Here is a 21,907-nt window from a genome sequence, read left to right as displayed (position 1 = left end):
TTTTTTAGTTTCATTTTTTTGTAGTTTACTGGGGGGGGCAAACCTGGAAATCATGGCAAAGAATTTCAAATAAAGACCAAGAAACAACCATTTATTCCCTCTTTATTGCATGAAATTTGTCAAAATCTGCCCCAGAATGAGGTCTGTCTTTTCTTCGATTTGTTTCTTGATTGTCTGCTGTGATGATTATTTCATCTAGTTGAGCGGGATTCCTGTAACCACCTCTGACTCAATATCACATTCGTCATTTCCACGCTTGATTTTGAAGAAACCTGAAATAAGAAGACAACAGAGGACAACACAGTTTTAGGCCAGCATTCCCACTCGTGTTCAGCACTTTGTGTGACGTAGGCCTGTATGTGACACCAGCTATGTGCCTTACACTTTCATCCATACCTTCATCTCCCCAGTCAGTATTCCAGGAGTTTGCAGCCAGCCAATAGGGTGTCCCGTTCTCATCACCCCAGCCCAAGATCTTAATGGCGTGACCGCCCAGCATATCCCCTGTCACATGCTGATACACACCTACAGCAACAAAAAGCTCATTAAAGCAGAAGAAGGTTGTTCCTCTTTTGAATAGTACACATTTTCTGACAGGCGTTCTAAAGTGTCAGTGGAGCTTTTTAGATTAGTGGTCGACTTGCTTGCTCTCAAACAGTTGCCCAATATTAAACTGAGACAAAGAAGTACGTTACTCATATAGAGTGACATTACTGGAATTAAATATATAAACCTCACCACTCTTATACAGCAGAAAATCTTCATAAACAGTGAAAGCTGCCTCCACAGGTCCGTTCTTGTACAGCTCCGTCATGATCTGATCCGGGTCCGATGGGACGCCGTATGTGCGTCTGCCTGAAGAGGAACATACAGGAAATGTCAAGGACTGCAACAACAAAGTAAACCAATGCTAGGAGGGTGTAGAGTTTATTTTAATTCTCTGTACCAAAGTGTTTGTCCTTCTCATATGATAGTGAGTATCCATCAGTGCACTGCCGCACACACTTAGGAGTCTCTGAACTTCCACACGGAGGACGACTTCCATTCACATGATGCTCACAGGGGGCGATGGTGTAGGGTAAGCAGCCTGTAATAAACAGTCACCGTCAGTCCATCTAAGTCAAGTCTTTTGCTCCTCCCCACAATTACTTAAACTGAATTCACCAAGTTGATAACGGACTTACCAACTTTAGAGTCATACAAGCCTCCTGTGACAACCCCCTTGTTTGCCCAGAATTCCCAAGCAGCAGAAGGATAGCCACCAAAACAGCTACACCAAACACGAAAAGACATAATGTGCACCATGAGTTATATTATAGCTGTTTTACTTCATTTCATTTTTGAAGACTGTAATTATAAACCATCACTGTTTCTCCAAAAAAAAACTTTTCCATGAAAACTTCATGTGTAGAATTAATGAACAGCCCATTTACTTATATACATGAGCTATTACTAATGCTCACCCCATGCCACATTCATCACAGCAGGCCAGCAGATCTTCAGCGGAGATCTCCACAGAGATCTTACCACCACTCTGGATACATAACCTGTCAGATATTGCCTCAGCTGCCCCAAAGGCCTGTGTAAAAATCAAACCGGGAACACTGAGAACATGGAAGTTGGTAATGATTTTTTTTAATGTCCCACCCTATCTCCTCTATTTGGTGGTGGTGTATTTTTAATTTCTTGGTGTGTCATACCCAACAGGACCCACAGGAGCCTTGATCTCTGATCTGTTGGATTGTGGCACAGTTGGGCCACTGTTTGCGTGCGTCAAAGCTGTCAGGAAGTTTAATGCCTTCAATTTTATGAAGCCTAAACAAGAGAGAAAACAGAATCACTGCAGATTAGCTCAACCTGCTGACTGTCACATGTCATCTCATGTGACCAGCTGTCCAAACCACCTGATAAACTTACACCTCTGGTAGCTTGGGTCCATTCAGTATGGTGCCACACAGCTGTTTGACATAGGTGGCATCGATATTCTGGAAATTCTTTGTGGCCTGGAGCAAATAAAAAGGAAATTGGAGCAGAGAAATCATCGCTTACAGGTTGTTAACAGCTTCCTAAGATGTGGAAATCTCCATAAAAACTGACTGCATGGTCTCACCGTCCAGGTGGTGTTAGCCTTGTTAATAAAATCAACCATCTCAGAGGAGAGAAGGGAGTGGTGAGGGTGTGCCCAAGTGGTGGACACCATCACCACTACAGAGAGGAGGAAGAGCAGACTCATCCTGCAAAACAGACATCAGTGATCATAGGAGGTGACCAGGAAACTGTTTACATGCACACAAAAGCGCATCTCAGTGGAGCGTTACAAGGAAAGGGAATAAGGAAAGAGGCCATTTCCTTTATTTATAACCAACATGTGTTTTGTAGTAATGTTGCAAATACATTTCTGTACATAGGAACTGGGTCATGTATGAATGCAATGAACGTAGTTATTAGAAACAGTCTTCCTGAAATATATCTAACACTGACTTTAAGAATTAGATCCACAATTAATGATAAATGATACTTTTAATCCAATTTATAAAGAAAAAAATGAAGTTTAAAAGAACATTTATATTATCAGATGAATCAGAACTGCAGCTAGATTTAACATATATGTACATTGATTCAAGCTAAAAACAAAAAATGAAAACTTCAGCTTAAAAGACAATCATAAAGTATTAATCCAGATGCATATTGAACTCATATGTGCAAAAACAAATCAGCAAATTTGCCAAATGTCTTTTTTTTTTTTTTTTTTTTTACCTGGGTTGCTGTTTTAGTAGATCTTTTTCGTCGTTCTTCTTCTCTCTGACTCAACAAACCTTCCAGTTACCCTTCTTATAAGACCCAAGTTGTTGATCACATGACTGTGTAATAAATGCACCTGCATGTCTCATGTGACTAGAAGCCTGCCATTCCAAAGGTTGACCAAGCTCTTAAAATTATTATACGTCAATAACGAGATGCAGCTTTGCTTCCTTTATTTAACCATCAACCTTCTGATTCTTAATTTTTTGTTTAATATGTATGAACTTCTCCCACACACACACACACACACACACACACACACACACAAATTCTGCATCAAAACACGAAATCACTCAAAATACTGGATTAATTGTTATTTATTTCTTCAAATATGTACAAATCAAAATGTCACATTACATAGCAATGTTTTAGCTCTCCTTTGGTTCTGTACAAAGTTACTCTGTGCTAGCCTTTCAACGCACCAAAGCAGTGTTAAGGACACTTAGCTAGCAGTCTCAGTATGCCTTTTTCTTCCCTCTTTTGCTGATGCTAAAAAGGACCTGAAAATACATCCATTTTCCCCTTTTCATCTGTAATAAAAACTACCCTGATATTGCACATAATTGTTTTTCTTTAATTTTAAAAAACACAACGATGAAACAGATTAACACACAGAAAAGGACCGAAAAGGTTCTAGTGTGATTGGAAGCCGTCGAACATACAGCGGAAACGCTGCAAAGTGCACCAATGTAACTTTAGTGTTTCTGCTATAGAAACATAAGTGGAATATGGAGCTAGGTTTGATGTGATATGAGAAAAGAAAAAGAAAAAAAAAAAAAAAAAGACAATTGAACAAGTGGTGGTGGTTGGTAACCCCCTCCCCCCCCAAATAAAAATCCTAATATGTGCAGGATTAAACTGAGAACGTTTGTTTTGAATTATTCAAATATGCTGAATCATTACAATTCAAACAATGTTTCAAACAAACTAAAACAAAAAAACAAAAAAAAAAACAAAAACACCCTGAACTGTGGAAGTGTACCATTTATGGCGAATATACCCACACATACCAATGTGTGTATATAATTTATCTAGACACAGGATGGACTGCTACAGATCAAATCATTTAATGACACCAGCCTGCTAACAGAGCCATACTTTAGAGTGTCCATCATCCTGTAACAGCCACAGTGAATCTGTAAATTCCTGTAGAACCAGACATTCAGAGGGGGCATGGGGGCTTCTTTAGTCAAAAGGTGGGGGTTAAATGAGTTCAAGGTCCCTGCATGTCACTGGTGCCCTGGGCCTGTGCCGCTGTAGTGCTGAGGTACTGCCAGCTGAGGGCAGCGAGCACCATAGCAGCAGAAAGGTACATGGGCGACAGGTGGTGGGTCCTGGAGCGGAGGCTGGACTGCGACAGGGCGGACTTTTCACGGATTACAGCCAGGATGTGCAGCGTCTTTTCCCGAGACGGGTCGGCGAGGGACACCTTGTGTAATATCTGGAGAGAGAGAGCACATTCAGTACACCAATATGGTGGAAGCAGTAGAGAGAGACTGAGTTAAAAAAAATAAAAAATAAAAAAAATAACCCACCTCCTGGCTGTACTGGGCGATAATTGTCTGCACAGCACTCATATTGGTGGCTTCCATCATGAGAGTGACTGCCTGCCCCTTTCGGATCTTCACCACTCCCTGAAACACCATGGGGTTGTTGTAGCACGTTGACAGTGTAGCTATTGCCATCACCTGGTCAAGAGAGAAATTACAACATGTGAAGTGGAAGTGTTTGATCATTTCTCATGATTCATTGGTCTCTCTATTTAAGCACAACATTTTCTATCGTTTATCAGTTACAGAAAAAGTTATTATTAAAACAAAATATTAAAATGTTTCGCAAACTTCAAATGCAAATCAAAATTAAAACATGTTCCAGTAAGACTGTAGGACATGGACAGAATGGTTTGTTTTCTGAGCTTAAAAAAATAAAAAAGATAATAAAAATAAAAAATGAACATGTTTAAATGTTATGGTTTGGAGGAGATCGTGAAGCAGCGCATACCTGTGGAATGGCACAGAAATTAAAGACGCTCTGGTTGCGCAGGCGGGACAGGTAGGCAATAACATCCGGGACGTGACGCAGAGCATCAGTGACCAGCAGGTTGAGACAGGACAGCGCCGACTCCAGCTTCTCAGGCTGGGCCAAATCCTCAAGGCGGCCTGCAAACTGGCTCCAAGCCTGGACACAGCATGTAACTGTTATTTTATTTATCTGTACTGGCACCAACCTTGGCTGAATGCTGTTCATTATATACAGCTTAGAAGCCTTGAGCAAATTTCTTCAAATTTGGTACAAACACTTATCCCACAGACCCGAGAATAAGTAGATTAGAAATTGGTGGCCAGGGTGAAAGCAAGGCCACATGACTGTCCTATTATTGTAAAACTAAGGTTAGAGCTTTACATGCAGGTCTGCTACAACTCATAATGTATGTAGTGAGAACTTTAGGCAACAAAGCTTAACTACTTCTAAATGTGATCTTGTCACTTGGAAGTCAATAGCTGTGTCCAAATTCATGGGCTGCATCCTCCTGAGGACGCATTTGTAGACCGATTACGTCACAGCGATGCGCCAAAGGCTGTCCAAATTCGTAGACTCCTCCGAATGCAGCCAACAAATGCGTCCTACTAAGTTTTAAAATTACTCTTATTAATCTTTCTGGGTCACAAAATAAACTTTTAACATATTTTCAGGCGAGAACGTGGGTGTGTAAACTTGAAATATCTGCTCAGTTTATCAAGATATCGCATATTTGCAAAAGTGCTTTGACGTTTTCGGAAATGTCTGTTACCCACCAGCTCGATAGCTAGCCGAGAGCTCGAGGGTCACTGAAGCCGCCAAGAACGGCACAACTCCCGGCACATCATTTTCAGATCACCGCGGACATTTGCTACTCAGGTTAAACATAATATATAAGTCACTTAGATAACCTAAAAATGTTACTGTTTGGCTTTTTTCAGTGTTTTATTTGTTCGTGAGTAAACCGGTTTGGCTGAGATTAAAGTTATTAGATGAGATTAGAGCTGGGCGATAAAACGATAACGATGTGTATTGCGAAATAACTTTTTCTCGATAGAAAAATTAAACTATTGCGATAGGCCTCATCCCTCTTGTCCTCTTAAAAAAAAAAAAAGAACAGCCAATCCGAATTAAGTAGCGCAGAGCCGAACCAATCACAGCCGCAGCGTCATGTCACGTGACTTGTTACGTACAGCACAAGTGCCAAGGCGCACATGTGTATTTGTTTTTTGCAGCCGGGCTGCCCGGGTAATGACGGAAATGAGTTTGCCGACTAGAGAAAAAATCAACCGAGAGCGTGAGCGAAGGTTACCGAAGAAAAAACCGATGCTGGTTCCAATGCCGGAGAGATCGTCGAACGGAAGGGCCATAGAAGTTCCGTATTGTGAAGGTATTTCGGCTATTTCAAGTCTGACAAAAAACAGAGTAGCGCGCACTGTAAATTGTGCCGAAAGCAAGTTTGGAAATACAATAAACCGGTGCATGCTCAATCTCTGACTGAAAGCGCTAATTCGTCATCCGGCTTTTGTCAGACTAAAGTAACTGTTAAAACTGTTTGAAAAGCTAAGCTATACAACAAGGAGAGATTGAGAATTTCCTTTTAGTTCTCAGTTTATTATTTGATATTGACAAAAGTTAGTCAATTTTGTCTGTTCTTCTGTAAAACGAACTAAGATTTATTTTTAGAATTAATATTTTGTTTCTAAGTGGAATTGACAATTTAGTAGTCTGTTTTGTTTGTTCTATTTTGAAACTTAAACGCTTTAGCGGCTGCCTTTTGTGTAGTTTGCAATATTTGCCTTTATTTATCTGAAACTGAAGTCTCATGTTCCTTAAGTACATCTACCCTGTTGAACTTATTATGGGAAATAAATATTTAAATCAAAACAAGCTGCAGATTATTTCACATTTTACTCGTGAGCAACGGCACATTTAAATCTTACAAATATAGTTATTTGATTGATTATACTTTATTCATCCCGAGGGAAATTGGGTTAAGGCTGCCAGCCGTGCCAGCGCCGTTATAATTTGGCTTATATCGTGACATATATCGTTATCGCCTGAAATAAAAAAAAAAACATATCGTGATATGAAAAAAATCTTATATCACCCAGCTCTAGATTAGATTAGATAAAATAAAACTTTATTAATCCCCCGGGTGGGTTCCTCCTTGGTTTTCACACAGCTGAATAAACGTCAAACAGAAAACTGATTAAACAGAAGTGTGAGATGGTCGAGAATTTACGCCAGTCTCCTGTTATATTTTAGATAGCAAGGAGCAGACGGCCGAGTTTATTAAACTCCACCGAGACAGCGGTGACACTAATCAGAAGGCTAGACCGTCCAATTTCCCCAGCTGTTTACTTCCGGCCTACCCAACCTTCTGAGGACCCGGCCCACGTAGACCGCGAAGGCCGGGTCCTCAGGAGGATGCAGCCCATGAATTTGGACACAGCTAATATTTGCTGTGACTATGATCTTTATCCTTCAACACAGCCTGAACTCTCTTAGCAAATCCCTTTAAATAGTCTTCAGGAATAATTCTCCAGGCTTCCTGAGGGACATCTGAAACTCTTCTTTGGAACGTTGACTGCATTTGGTCCATTTTCTGTCAAGACAACCCAACACTACTATAATAATGTTGAGCTCCTGGCTCTGGAGAGCTCAATCCATGGCTGATAGTGTCCTCTGTGCGTTTTTCTATGCAGGTATGTTTTCAATCTAATGGAATTATGAATGCAGAAAAGTACCATCGATTTAGACAATTCTCCAACACCGCTGGCAGAAATTCAGCTCAAATCTTGGGGGCATGAATTTCATATACCGTTCACCTGCTGTAGATAATTTTTGGAGACCTGCTTCCTCTTCTGCCCTCCACTTGTCCAGTTTATAATTTTAAGGACACACTACTAAAGATATGCCAAGTTTTCAGCTAATACCTCTTAAAGAATCACTTTATTGCTACAAAAATACAATTTAAATAGCTGTTAAACTCTGGCATAGACTCAACTAAATAAATGGGAACAAATGATGTGCTTTTGCAACAGGCTAGTTACCAAATGCCCAAAGATACAATTTAAAATGGGTTATTTGCCAAGTTGACCGTTATTTGCAGACATCCCTTGAATTAGGTGGGTTTGTTTTTGTTTTGTTTTTTCCATAGGTCAGTGTTAAGCGGCTTAACAATAACAACAACACAAAATATCCTTTGAAAAAGGTCAAGTGCTGAGGCAAAATGAGTGAAAAAGCAGCCAATGTCCAAAGACAAATTCTGAAATACCTAAAGAAACCCTGGAGAACTCTCGCTTCAGACCACTTTAAAAGGAAAGAAAGTCTGGGTCCTTAGAAGCAAAATATAAAGAAATGATAGGTGCATCAAGATTTTTTTTTCATAGTACCACATTTTCTGGTGTCACAGTGATCTTAACCTTTGACCAACAACACAGATTTTCCTGGAGCCCAAGTAAAAGTTTGCACCAAATTCTCAGAAATGGCAGAAAGGCCTTCTGTAGCCAACACAAACAGAAGTTTGTACAACCTGAAAACACTACAAATAGGACCACAGCTGTCACTAGTGTTAAGCATAAATAAATAAAACTAATTAAAAAAAAAAAAAAAAAAAAAAAGACATTACACAGTATAAAGCCCCTCCTGCATAGAAACAAATGTTACAAAGCACATTTTGTATTATGAATATGGCAGATATTGTTAAGTATTTATGACTGCACCAATGAGTTCAGTGGGAAATAGCATAATTCCTGGAAAATTGCCCCATTCATGTGAACATGGTCACAGCTAGATTAGGAAACCCTGGGCTGACGTATCGAGTTGACAACCTCCTTCGTGCGACTGCTCAGGCTGATTAGGGTAAGCAAACCCAGATAAGTGAAAGATATCTTGGGTATTCTAAACTTGCTTGGCAGTATCGGCCCCTGGTCAGGCACACTGGTATTAGACAAGAGATTTTGTTTCTACCTCTCGTGGCCAGAAGGCACGTCCCTCTTGTGTGTCCTCTAGATAGTCTCGGATGATGTTAGTCTTTTGGAGAAACAGGCCCATGGAGTTCGCAAGTTCAGTGTCCCGCCCAACTTCAGGGTCCTCCAGCTGAGACGCAGAGAACAGCCGGGACAGGCCAATGCCGACCAGACCGGCAACATAGTGACAATACTGCACAAAAACAGAAAAACAAATCACAGTGCATGACTTAAGGGTAACAAAATCCTGGCTTATGATTAAACATTCATATCATGTAATATTGTATATTATGTAATATGATTAAACATATATACACGTTGCTCTGCTGAATCATATAGCTACATGACAAGATTCTTAGATTAAAAATCTCTTTTACAAGAGTGTCCTGGCCAAGAAAGACAGCAGTACAATCAGTGGAGTTTTATAAAACGGTAGCACGCAAACGCACTTCCATAAAGCAATTAAATACAGGCAATAAAAAAATATATATATATAAACTTCTGTCTCAATAAATAATGAATAAATTAGCCAAAGCAAAATTGTCTACTGCCAGAAATAAATGAAACATTTAAAATCACCTTCCTTAAGTTTTCCTTAAGTTTTGGTTGATTCTGCAGCTGATTTAAGAAGTAAGGAGCTAAAAATCTGAACGCTACTGTAGCTAATGCAATAAAATTGTAAGCTTACTATCTGCTCTTGAGCTGTACCAGTGAGTCAACAGCTAGTTTGTAGCTTTCAAACCTCTGATAACATCCATTCCGTTTTTAATCAGAGTGATGACATTTTCTTCAAAATAAAAGGCTTCTATTTTGCACTGTAATAATTCTTTTGAGTCGTTACTCCAGTAATTTTAGAACTTACTCTTTATGTCCCCCCCAACTCCAAGCAGTCATTTATGTAGTCATTATTGTGCTAGAACAACTAACAGAAGAATAACATTTACCTGGTCCCACTCCTTCATAGATCCCACTTTCTTCTCCAGGAATTCAGCCATTCCCATTCCCATACGGTGGCAGATATCCGAGATGACATCTCTGTATTCCTGAGCGAGGTTTCTGAATTCCAGTGATATCTGGTTTTAGAGGACAAAGGTTACAGTTACCAATTAGTCACTGCCTTAATTTGCCCAAACCTGGTAAATAACCCTTGAGAACCCACTGACCGTTGGGAAGTCTTCCAGGACCTGACGATCTTTCTCCTGGCTCTCCGTGAAGCACCACTCATCCTGGTACAGGAAGGTGTGGAAGTCATTGAGCATGGGAACCTTCTTGTCCAGAGGAATGGTCATGTCATCCTCCACTGTGTCCAGTGCACGCAGAACCAGGTAGAAAATGCAAACTGCATGTCTGGATCATAAACACAGCAAGTAGGATTTACACAATGATAAAGGTAGCAGGTATGTCAAGTGTCTATATGTGAAAAACTCCTGCATGGCCGCATCAAAGAGATTTTTTATATTCCTATTGATACTCCTTAAGAATAAACTTTAAATGCAGAAAAAGAAAAGGTACATGGCAGCCTTCACCTCTGCAACCCTGAAAAGCCTACAATGGAAACTTTAATTAACACCCATTTTATTTATGGCGAGTCTTTCAAATACATAGAAATGTGGTTTGATATCACAATTTTATTTAAGATTCGTGTTTAATATCTGGCTCAAAATGAAAGAATTAAACTAGGGTTCATAAAAAGAATGAACGCCTGTCAGTCTGTCTTAGATTACAGGGATATTCCATCCCAAATAATGAATTGGGAAGGTCCTTGGTTCAAATCCACCATCTGGCTCGGGTTTGTCTATTCCCATGATCTTCCCATGCTGTTTTTGCGTGGGTTCTCTCCGGATACTCCAGGTTCCTCCCACAGACCAAAGATATGCATGTTAGACTAATTTGTGATTCCTATACCCACCATGGTATTTCGCTTCACATGATGCTGGTAACAACATCACACAGCCAGGACAAAAAAAAGTCTTCCATACAAAAACCTAATATGTACTTTTTGAATGCATGGTCTGTTGTGACTTTTTACTGTAGGTTCACAGAAAACAATCATGTGGCTTCACTCCAAGGAGTTGCAAGCTCCTGACATTAGTTGTAAAAGTGTGAATATATATATTTAAATGAATTAACTAAAACTAAACGTGACCAAACATTTTAGTACCCAAACATTAAAAAAAAATTTAAAAAATAGATTTTTTTTTTTTTTTTTTTTACTTGGAAACCTAAAGCAGAATAAAACTATAGAGGAAATATCTTTAGTTTGAGTACTTGTTTATAAAGTTTGTCATCATAACTCGCTTTGGTGGTCGTGTTTACTGTACCTCTGGATTTCTACAGTACTGTGGGTCAACTGCTCTCAGACTTTTCTATTGTTTTTGTAATACTCATACTAAATGTTGCCTCCAGCATATGCCCTCCATACAACTATAATTTAAAAGACTAAAACTGACACTGAAACGAATCAAAACTAAACTAAACACTAAACGGAATTAATAATACTAAAAAAAAAAAGTAAAAAGTCGACAAAAAAATAGAAACTTATGAGATAAATCAAAATTAAAATAATTTCTGGATTAAAAAGAGGGATTTTTTTTTTTTTTTTTTTTTTTTAAAATGGGGAGTGTTTCGGCCAACACCCTTTGTTTTGCTCTAAAGAAAACAAACCGTGTGCACGCACACACGTGTCCTCACCTCGAGCCAGCTCCAGTAAAGTTTTACTCACCTCAACTCTCCGTCCAGTGCCTGAATCACAGCTGCAAAGCTGCGACTGGTTTGGTTCAGGTACAGGTAGCAGGTCCGCAGACTCTCAGTCATGGACTCCTGACAGGAGAGACAGAGGAAAGCTGTTTGTCGGTAGAAGCCTGCAGGTCTGAGGGCGCTGGAGGGTCGGGCGGCCTCCTGCAGGCCCCTCTCCCCGAGCCTCCACCCGTGCAGGAGAGAACGTGGAGCGGACCCGCAGCCACGCGGAGCCACCGAGAGAGAGCGCTTGAACACGGACAGAGACAGCGGACACTTGCAGCAAGCTCCGGCCATACGAAAAACCGACAGCGAGAACGACCCTGCGGCTATGAAACCACACTATCCATGTTGACGCCACGCCTGTTGAGGAAGCGTGAAACATGAAGTCCATGTAGAGGACATGAGAGGTGAACGACGCTGCGTGGAGTTAAATAAGCGCTCCGCGGGTCTTTAAGCACTTTAACCTTGAACCGTGGCTGAGCGTGGCCAGTGCGCAGCGTTTGTAGATCTGCTGTTATGAGCAGGCACACTCCTCCCACCCCTGCCCCAAAAACAACGCCAGCTGAAGTTCACTTTCATAACCTACTTCCCACATGCCAAAAAAAAGGGGGGGGAGACAAGTCCGATTTGGTTTCTTTACTGCACTCAAAGCCTTTTTTTGCTAACGGTGTGCAGTGTTTTCTTTTTAAAGAAAGCACGCATTACCTGCTATTTAGTTGTATCTCCATGCACGCATGCAGCTAGATAATGTTGGCTGTGCGCGATAAGCAAACAGTCAGTTGTGGGGTGTCAACTGCGACTTTGTGCAATATAAAGCCTTCTTTGCAATAGAAAAAAAAAACCGTAGCAAGTTTTCATACCCCTCCCCCTGAAAAAAGCAGAACTAATGAAAACTGTATTTTGCTGACATCTGGTGGGAGACAGCGTGAAGGACGGGAAAATTCGTGACCTGCAAGTCTGTGATACTGCAGGAAAAAGATTTTTAAAACAAATATATGAAACGTATATTAAAATAAACAGACAACTCATTCTAACCTTTATTTCTCTTTTTATGTATTTACATCGATTGTGCTCAGACATTACTGCACTTGTGCTGCTTTTGCACAACAATTTGGCTTTTAATATAATCAGATGACAGACTTGAGCTCCAACATTTGACATCTTGTGCAGGTTTGTTCCTCGGGTGCTTTAATCCAAATCTTAAATGGAGAATATCTTTGCTGTGTGTGTGTGTGTGTTTTGTTTAAGTAATGCTGCCAATCCGAGCACGAAGCCTCGTTGACATGATGCAGTCTGCAGGCTCTCCGGGTCCTGCCTCTGGGTCACTTTGGCGTTAAAACAGTGGGATTATCCGTCAAACACGCGCACAGCATCTCTCCCCACCAGTGAGCCCTCCAAGCTCATTATGTAAGGTAAATCCCAAGTCAATGGTCATCTCTGCTTGTGTGTGTAGACTGTGTGAGCGCAGATCTAATTTAACAAAGTCCAATTAGCTGTCTCTGTTTTCACCCGGATCGTTAGGAGCAAAACTAAGGACCGTGTTGCTCAGTTAGGTTTGAGGTGTAAAGTGCCAGATATGGCTATGTGCTTTTTGTTTTGTTTTGTTTATTTTTTCTTTCTCTGCGCAGACTCACTGTGATGATGCTCTGAAAAGAGGAACAGCTATCTGCTTTTTGATCCGCGCAACCGTGCATCCTTTCTCTGCGTGTGGCTGATGTGTTAGAATTCAAACGAATCTATAAATTTGAGCTCAGAGTGCGTTTTCGAGTAGATTTTACTCACATAATCCAACTTTGGCATGACGGCTCTGCATCCCCCCATCTTAAATTTAAACAGGTTGAATATCTCCTCCGGGTGACCCAGCGACTTCAGGATGTCCATGTTGCTTCAGGTGTTCAGCAGTTACTCTGGCAGACTGACAAGATGTACCCCCATTAGATATTCGCGTCTCTCATATGCGGCAGCACCACCAACATGAGCGAGGACACGGTTTGCAGCCGGGAGCCTCGTCAGATCAACGGAGCGTCTGATTGGCTGGCGAGTCATGGGCTTAGAGGTTAGCGTCCAATGAGCGGCCAGAGTGTCTGGTGTGATGCCCCGCCCCGCCCTGGGCTGTCAGTGGAGCCCAGCTGCTGATTGGTCCGTTAGTTAATCAAGACAGAAACTGTCTGCTCAATGAAATCGTGATAATCCCGGCCAGGTCTGATACCTGTTGACTGTTTATACACAGCAGCACCTTGTATGTTAAAGGAAAAGGATTTTTGACTTTGTATTCTTTTAGTCCTCTGTGACACAACAAGAGTCCGTTTATGAATATTTCAATAGTAAACATAACTAATAACATTTTATTAATCCTGCCAGAGAAAGAACTTTTATTTATGCTACTAGTCGCATAATTAGAGCACATGGATTCAAACGAGGTGAAACGAAATTTGCACTCAGGTCCAGGTCAAAGCCAACAAGAATAAGAGCACAACACGAGCAATATTTATATAAAAGCACTGAAGAAGAAAAAAAAAGCACTAACAGCACTAGTCTAGTGGTTCGGGGAGGGGTACAAACAATGTGTGTTTGCCCTCTGGTGGTGGTGGTGGTCTTGGGGAAGATGCAGCCAACATTTACCTGTGCAGCTTTCACCATCCTCAGCAGAGGCTTCTTCAGCTGTCATGCCACACGGAGATGCAGGAGCACAGGACACTCTCCACCACATCTGTAGAATAAGTTCAGCCTGAGCTCATGCTCCAGCATTTTAAGAAAACAGAGGCACTGGTGAGTCTTTTTAACCAGGAAGAAAGTGTTGTAGCTCCAGTTAAGGTTCTCAGGTACTTTTAAAGCTAGAGATCATTCCCACAGCTGCTCATCCAATGTGCAGGTTGGTTGGGAGTTTCCATCCCTGCTGAAATCCACAAACATCTCCTTCAGTTTTCTTGACAATGATGCAGAGATTGTTATCCCATGCATCAAATCATCAATCGCTTTACCCCCATCCTGCAGTCAGACTCATCATTGCTGGTGATGCATCCTACCACTGTGAAGTTGGAGCATGCTGAAACTACTTCGAATACAAAAATTGGACAAGGAAGCTGTCAGAAGATAAAAAAAATCAAAATCCGACATTGCATTCGTGTTGAAAATATATTTACCTGTCAATTAAACGACGTGCTTGTAAGGTCATTTGCTCATTTGCAGCTAACGAAGGCTGCAAAGTCCGTGCTAATCTGAACCGATTCATTGCCAAGTAGATCATCAACAGTTCAATAGAGGACACCTAATGGCCAAAGTCAAAACACGGTGAGCACACAGCCAAGTGTTTCTCTGCTCCTTTTTTAATTTAATTTTTTTACATTTTCCCCTCATTTATAGCCTTTGTCTACAAACTAGACATATACAATGTATGTATATAATATATATTGTTGTGCATATTTACAGCCAGCTGCCGACTGGCCTTCAGGCTAACCAAAATTTTTTTAAAGCCAAAATGAAACCAAAGAGAATCATGCCCCCTCCCCCCAAAAAAATCATGTGGCTAGACGATATAAACAGGTATTAGTCAGTGGCCACAATAACACCATCTAACCTCACTTAGCTTGTTTGTGTATGTGTGAGAAGTTGTTTCCTGATGCTTTAAAATCCCCGGTTCACTCTGTAACACATGCTCTGCCTAATTGTTTTATATGTTAGTGCGTCCCTCTGCATCATTGTGAGCTGTAACTGGTGTATTCCAAGTTTTCAATGTTGCACCTGCACATTTTACATGCTTTGAAAACTAAGGCTCAGACAAGCTTGTCTGTCAGTCCCACACTTAACCTTTAACTGATTTGCTCTGTACCATTAAATGTTTATAATTATTAGGACAAAAACCTATTGCTGTTATTATTTTCAGTAATTATATTGTGCAAAGTTTCAAATAAATCCTTTACATTTGATATCTGTGTATGAACACTTTTAAAGTTTACTCTATATTAGATCTAAACCCTCCGTGCTGGCAGTGAAGGCCAGTTTCACTGCTACCTCCTGGCACCCTCGGAGGGGTTTTATAAATATCGGAAAATAGTTTGAAGTGATTTGACTGAAAACACTAATGCGATGCTGGACCGTGCGGAGGAAGGTGAGAAATCGACACATCAGTCTGCAGTTTGGGGAACTCAATGAGCGGAAGAAAAATTAGAGGGCTATGCGCTGTGTAGACCACAAGAGGAACACACAAACTTCTCAATGTTGCAGTGCTCACACAAGGGCCAGAGTCTCTTTGTCTATGGCAGAGTAATTCAGGCGGTATGAATTAAATCTCCTACCTGACCAGAATGATGTAGAAAGGTGTCAGCTGAGCTAATTGTAGACTCGACTGAATACCGACTTATCCAAAATATGCCATGTATGGAGGAGCGAAATCTCCAGGCAAGCCAGAAATGTCTGAATGTTATTACCAATATTAATCCCACCTGCCCTACCTCTGCTGTGTTCCAGAGTGTAAAGAGATGCAGCAACCGCTGATGTTTATGGTTACTTCCTCTTTGCAAAACTGGAAAACTGCTGGAGTGTGACACAAAATAAGTAGGTTTAACACTTTCTAAGGGAGATGTCACCTGTATGGGTGAACGCTGGGGCCTATATATGGACTGGAGCCATAGTTTCTCTTGCTTTCTTAAAATTTCTTAAGATGACAATCAATTCATTACATCTAGAACCATATTACAAGACAAGATATGCAGTCAGTGTGAGAGGAATTTAATTTAATGTGAAAAATATACAACAAGACAAACAGCTTTTGTAGCCATATTACCCAGTTACCTGTGATTTGAGTTTTTGTATGTCATACTTGCACTGTTCTTGTCTTGTTCTACTTGCATAATGTGTATGTGTACGCTGTGGACCCTAAGCTTCACAATTTCATCTCTCTGTATACTTATATACAACTGGGATGACAATAAAGTTCGCTTTGACTTTGACAGTTTGAAATGTGTCAGATCTTGAATGTTACGTCTCAAATACACAGATTTCTTGAATGAGAACGCTGCAGTCTGGCACCTCTGGCTGTGACAACATGCACCATATGAGTTTACTGACCTTGATGATCTAAGACAGAACCAGGAAAGGACTTTTCACTTTACTCACTCTCTTCCTCGATTTTTTTAAGCTTTGGATTTTGCACAAAATACTTTCTTCCATTAAACTCAGAGGCCTAAAAACTAACAAGTTGTATGAGTGGCCTGATAGCTGAGTACTAAGAGTGAAGGCCAAAATCTATCAGCAAAAAAAGAAAGAAAAAATCCACCCAAAATTAAATGAATAATGCTCTTGACAGGCACTCAACATGACTATATTTCCCCAGTCTTGGCTAATTTACACTGGCTTCCAATACATTGTAGAATTGATTTTAAGATTTTATTGCTTGTTTTTGAATCTCTAAATGGATTAGCTCCGTCATGCCTCTCTGATCTGTTTACTAAAAATACTCCTAATAGAACTCATGTCAGCTGATAAGTTACTTCTAGTTGTCCCTAGAAGCAGGCGAAAAAACAGAGGAGATCGGGCCTTTGCGATTGCTGCACCCAAACTTTGGAACAGTCTGCCTCTTGAAATTAGGATCTCTCCAACACTTGACATTTTTAAAACCCGTTTGAAAACACATTTTTACTCTCTAGCTTTTAATTGTGACTGAGTTTTGTTTTGCTCTTTGTGTGTGTTTGATCTACTTTTTACTTTTTTACTATGTACAGCACTTTGGTCAACCTGTGTTGTTTTTGAAAGTGCATATAAATAAATTGATTGATTGATTGATTGATTGAATATTTAAAAAAAAAAAAAAAGTCTTCTGAAACACAGTTAGAAAAGCACCACACATAAACGAGCACATGAGCAAATTAGTTCTAAAAAAAATCAAGTTGCCAAGACAACTTGCCTGTACTTGCTTACCTCCATCAACTGAAACCACAGGAAGGAAAACACCTAGAAGACAGATTAAAACTACAAATACAAAATATGTCAGCGTTATTTAAAATTACAGAGTGAAAAGCACCACACAGCTGTTTTAACTGAAATATATAACTCATACATGGGAGCAGACTTCATCTATAACTCTGTCCTTTTATGAGGAAAGACTCCTGAGGGCTGATGTTTAATAAAAAAGGCAGCTCTTCAGCAGTGTTTATGTAATAGCCACAAAGGCCTGAGTATTACTGGAAGGAGGAGCTACGTGCTGACAAATGACAGCCTGGGTGAAAAAATGTAGTGCAACAGATCAGGTTATGAGGTTTTATCTGTCTGGAGATCTGGAGGTTATAAGTTTGGCCGAGGTGAGAAGACTGGATGGATTTTCACATGTGAGTAAACTCTGAAAAAACACTGAAACAAAACATAAAGGGGAGGGTGGTAGTATATTACGTGTGACTAAGGTTGGCTTTAGACTCTACACTGAAATATCTGCTTAGTTCTTTAGTCTTCCAGTTGCTCAGTGTGAGGGGCAGTGATTCCCTCAACAGTATTCATCAGAGTCCTTGTGCGCTACTTTCTGGCAATATGAATCTGATTGCATGCTTTCATCCAGGTTTAGGCGGAAGCGGCCTCTGTTTGATGGATATGAAGAGCGGCCTTGGTTTTGTAAGAAGAAATGTTTGGCCAGCCTGAGAACTCGGTGGCACAGACAACAGAGGGAAAGGTCAGTCTCCACAGCCTGTAAGGCTAAAGCAATACTGACTGAAGAAGAGCTGCATTAACACTGGCTGCACAATGTGAAATAGTTTCCACAAACATGTGTTGTAACAAGACGATCACACATTGTTCTGTGTATTTGTTTTGTTTTAGGCAATAGTGAACCAAATGTAGTTACACAAGTAGTTCAATAATATGTTACCTGCGGGAAAAGAAGAGTTATTGAGTCAAGTAGTGTCTGTTTAGTTAACTACTAAATCTATATATAAAAAAGAAGAAATGTGACCACATAATACAGGTCGGTTTATCCAACAATATCAGCTATAGCTGGTACAGTTTGATAAAAACATATCCATTTTCAGTCAGAGACAATGGGCTTGATCATGAGCTGCCTTAATTTTCATAGTGTAGATTCAACAATGTGTTGGAAACATTCTTCAGAAATTTGGTCCGTATTGACATGATAGCATCACACAGTTTTTGCAGATTTGTTGGCTGAACATTTAAAATCAGAATTTCCTGCTCCATCACAGCCCAAAGGTGCTCTACATTTAGACCATTTGAGTGCAGTGAACTCAGTGAACTGTCATGTTGATGAACTGTGTTGTGACATGGTGTGTTATCCTGCTGGAAGCAGCCATCACAAGATCAGTACACTGTGGGCTTAAAGGGATGGTAATGGTCAACAACAAAATTCAGGCAGTCTGTGGCTTTTAAATGTTGCTAAATTGGTACTAAGGGGCCCAAAGTGTGCCAGTAAAATATTCACCCACACCATCAGCACCACCCTGAACCACTGATACAAGGTGTGAGTGATCCATGTGTCCGTGTAGTCCGGAATTCTTATCCTACTATCTGAATGTTGCAGCAGAAACGGAGAGTCCGCAGACCAGGCAACATGTTTCCAATCTTCTGTTGTGCAGTTTCGGTGAGCAGGTGTGAAATGTGGCCTCGGTTTCTTGTTCTTAGCTGACAGGAGTGGAACCTGGTGTGGTCTTCTGCTGCTGATGAAGCCCATCTGTTTCAAGGTGCTGTGCATTCAAGGATGCACTTCTGCATATGCTGGTTGTAGCAATCACTTATGTGATTTACTGTTGCCTTCCTATCAACTCAGTGCAGTCTGGCCATTCTCCTCTGACCTCTGACATCAACAAGACTTTTTCACACAACTATTTTCTCTTTTTCTGACTGTTCACTTTAAACATTAGAGATTTTTGTGTGGGAAAATCCCAGCAGCAGTTTCCGAAATATTCAGCTGAGCTCTTTTGGCACCAACAACCATCTCATGTCCCTGAACCAGGTCACTTAAATCACCTTTCTTTGCCATTCTGATTCTCAGCTTGAACTTCAGCATGTAATCTCAACCATGTCTACATGTCTAAATACTGAGTTGCTGCCATGTGCTTGGCTGACTGGATATTAGTGGTGGGAGCATTTAACAAGCGTACCTAATGAAGTGGCGGTGAATTTAGTACTTTAACTACTTCTAGTGTGGCATAATTAATAATTGTTAATATAGTTTTCTAAACACAAATTTTAGGTTAGAAAAGTTATTTTTATTGTTATGTATTATTTGTTATTATCATGTTATTATTAGTATTTATTTATTTATTAGAGTTTAGGACATTTAACTTTAATAAGTTAACTGTTTGTTTTAATTGAGCCCCTGTCTAGGGCAAATATGTGTGGTAGGTCATAAGTGGACTTGCTTCACTAAGAAATCATCACAGCAAGTGTCCAACAAGTTTTAGCTCTTCATCAGTACCACACACAGTTCCCATAAAACTACAGATATCCTTAAAAGAACCGAGGTTTAACATGGTCATTGTCCGGCTTTTGTGTGGAATTCATTAATAATGGTTATATTTGCGTCACAGGAGAAGCTGTGGTCACCCCTGGACATGTGAAGCCTGTGCAACTAGAAGGACCAATCTCCTCTTGGAGCTGACATTATACTCTCAAATTCAATCAAGCCACAAATCATTTTTTCCTCAATGACTCAGTGAACAGTAATTTTTTACAGTTTCACCACGACATCACTGATGAATGCTGTGAAGACGACAAACAGCATTCTTGGGCAGTGATTGAAAGACAGGAGGAGATTATCATGTACGGGCCTTATCATCCTAACTATGGCAGTAGAGAACATAGTGAGGACCTCGTTATCAGCCAAACCCAGGAACTTCTGGAGTCAGAGAGTTTCTCTGAAGACGTAAGGGTCTATATCTTCACCGTGAATAGCCCATGTTTGGCAAGATATGCCAACCCGTGCATGCTGAACCTGGTTCATAAGGCTCTGGAGTAGTGGAATGCATTTGGAGTGAAGACTCATATTGGCCATATGAAGTGCTGGGGCTTTAAAGGAACCAGAGAAAATCTGTTTCAGGATGTTAACTACAAGCAGGTGGAATGCGTAAATCAAACTGTGGACTACGGGAGTTATGTTAAAGCAGCTGAAATGAGCACCGATCTTAATCTTTTGTGTGAAACTGTTTTCTCTTCTTAAGCGCTTGCTGAGGCCTCAACAAGAAAACATCCACTTTGCAGCCACCATGCAGAAGCAGGACATGAAGACTTATTTTAAAAGCATGCGTTCTATATTTGAAAGCAAACCAGCGCATGAGAAAAAAAATCCTGACGCAGAAGGTGAACGCACTGATCGACTCTGCAGAAGTTCTGCTTTCGATGAGCACCGAAAGTCTCCAGGAATATTTAGAAAGAGAGCGTGTTTTTGCACTTGGTTACACATTTAGCTCACAAGCGTGTGATGCTGGCCTCGAGGATATAATGAGACTTGCGTTTCAGCAGTGTTGGAGGGACTTGGTACAGGACAAGTGTGCAGAGGTCATCAGAGAAAAGTTGACTGAGGACTTTAACCACTGTGCCCTTCAGCTTTTTATCAAAAATACCGTGAACATCACAGAGCAGGTTTTACAAATTGGGAAATTAAGAGGATTCAAAGGTTCTGCGTGTTTTTGAGAGGGAAATGAAGTTATTGTAAGACAATGGCATTAGAAACAATGAATATAGCACCACCTTTGTACAATGCATACCGTTTGCATTATGTCAAAATGCTGTGTCTTTATTAGTGTCTTTGTCTACAATATGTCACAGATCATACTGGAGTGGAGTTTTTACATAGAAGCAGTAGCAATATCCTACATTTACAATGGTTGCCTCCATGCTTTTAGAAAGCAAATTGAAGTAATGCTAACATACTGTACAGTTAATCCTTTATACAGCTTATCGGTCAGTCCTTATATAGTAGATGGTAATCCGATGATGACGGTGATGATAATGATGTGGTTTAGCGCTTAACCTTTTAATTAAAGTCCAGTGGTTGCATGCCTGTGCATCTGTCAGCAGGGGGAGCTATGTGGCCTCCACATCACAATCATCACGTGCACTCTTCCTGCACAGGTAGTTTATCATGTGTTGTAAGAGATGCCAATACTGACGTGTATTTTTCATACTTTGAATGGAAGAAAGTGATAAGGAGCTGTTCTTATTGCACTGAGTAGTAGATCGTGTAGCGATCGGATAATTGGCACTGGGGAGTGATGGATCCCATAAAGTAAGTTTAGGGGGGAATAGTCATTCAAAGATTAGATGTGCTAATTACACACTTGCCTTTTAACTGCAGATTCTTGACAGCAGAAACAGCCGATGTGCCAATGACAAAACATACTGTTGTGCAGGATCCCTGGGACACTCTATATAAC

The 21,907-nt window shown here is 40.5% G+C and overlaps 1 protein-coding gene and 1 pseudogene across 2 annotated transcripts; both read right to left on the bottom strand.

The window, feature by feature from the left end:
• The window catches only part of LOC134643620 (uncharacterized), a 36,760-nt pseudogene extending 34,527 nt beyond the window's left edge, over positions 1-2,233 (bottom strand).
• Positions 2,234-3,103: 870 nt separating this feature from the next.
• Positions 3,104-13,537, bottom strand: fdft1 (farnesyl-diphosphate farnesyltransferase 1). 2 transcript variants are annotated; one of them, XM_063495610.1, is made up of 8 exons: positions 13,317-13,537; positions 11,518-11,615; positions 9,959-10,142; positions 9,740-9,868; positions 8,797-8,988; positions 4,804-4,980; positions 4,338-4,490; positions 3,104-4,243 (listed from the first exon to the last, which is right to left on the bottom strand). In XM_063495610.1, exons 1-8 carry the CDS (start codon positions 13,413-13,415, stop codon positions 4,016-4,018), a joined length of 1,260 nt encoding a protein of 419 aa, XP_063351680.1. In that variant the 5' UTR covers positions 13,416-13,537; the 3' UTR covers positions 3,104-4,015. The 2 variants fall into 2 exon arrangements, with proteins under 2 accessions (XP_063351680.1, XP_063351679.1); XM_063495609.1 differs by lacking the exon at positions 13,317-13,537 and having other exon boundaries at positions 11,518-12,301.
• Between the last annotated feature and the right edge of the window lie 8,370 nt (positions 13,538-21,907).

Source organism: Pelmatolapia mariae, linkage group LG15, assembly GCF_036321145.2.
Source record: "Pelmatolapia mariae isolate MD_Pm_ZW linkage group LG15, Pm_UMD_F_2, whole genome shotgun sequence".
NCBI classification, from domain to species: Eukaryota; Metazoa; Chordata; class Actinopteri; order Cichliformes; family Cichlidae; genus Pelmatolapia; species Pelmatolapia mariae.
The sequence above is the reverse complement of the archived record's forward strand: the minus strand, read 5'-3'. Positions and strand labels throughout refer to the sequence as shown.

What these genes read in the sequence shown, in the direction of transcription:
- fdft1 (XM_063495609.1), bottom strand. Translation starts at nt 11,828, where the DNA reads ATGGCCGGAGCTTGCTGCAAGTGTCCGCTGTCTCTGTCCGTGTTCAAG. An exon ending in GCACTGGACGGAGAGTTGAG is followed by an intron (nt 10,143 to 11,517) that starts GTGAGTAAAACT and finishes TTTATGATCCAG; the next exon opens with ACATGCAGTTTGCATTTTCT. An exon ending in TCGCCCAGTACAGCCAGGAG is followed by an intron (nt 4,244 to 4,337) that starts GTGGGTTATTTT and finishes CTCTCTCTCCAG; the next exon opens with ATATTACACAAGGTGTCCCT.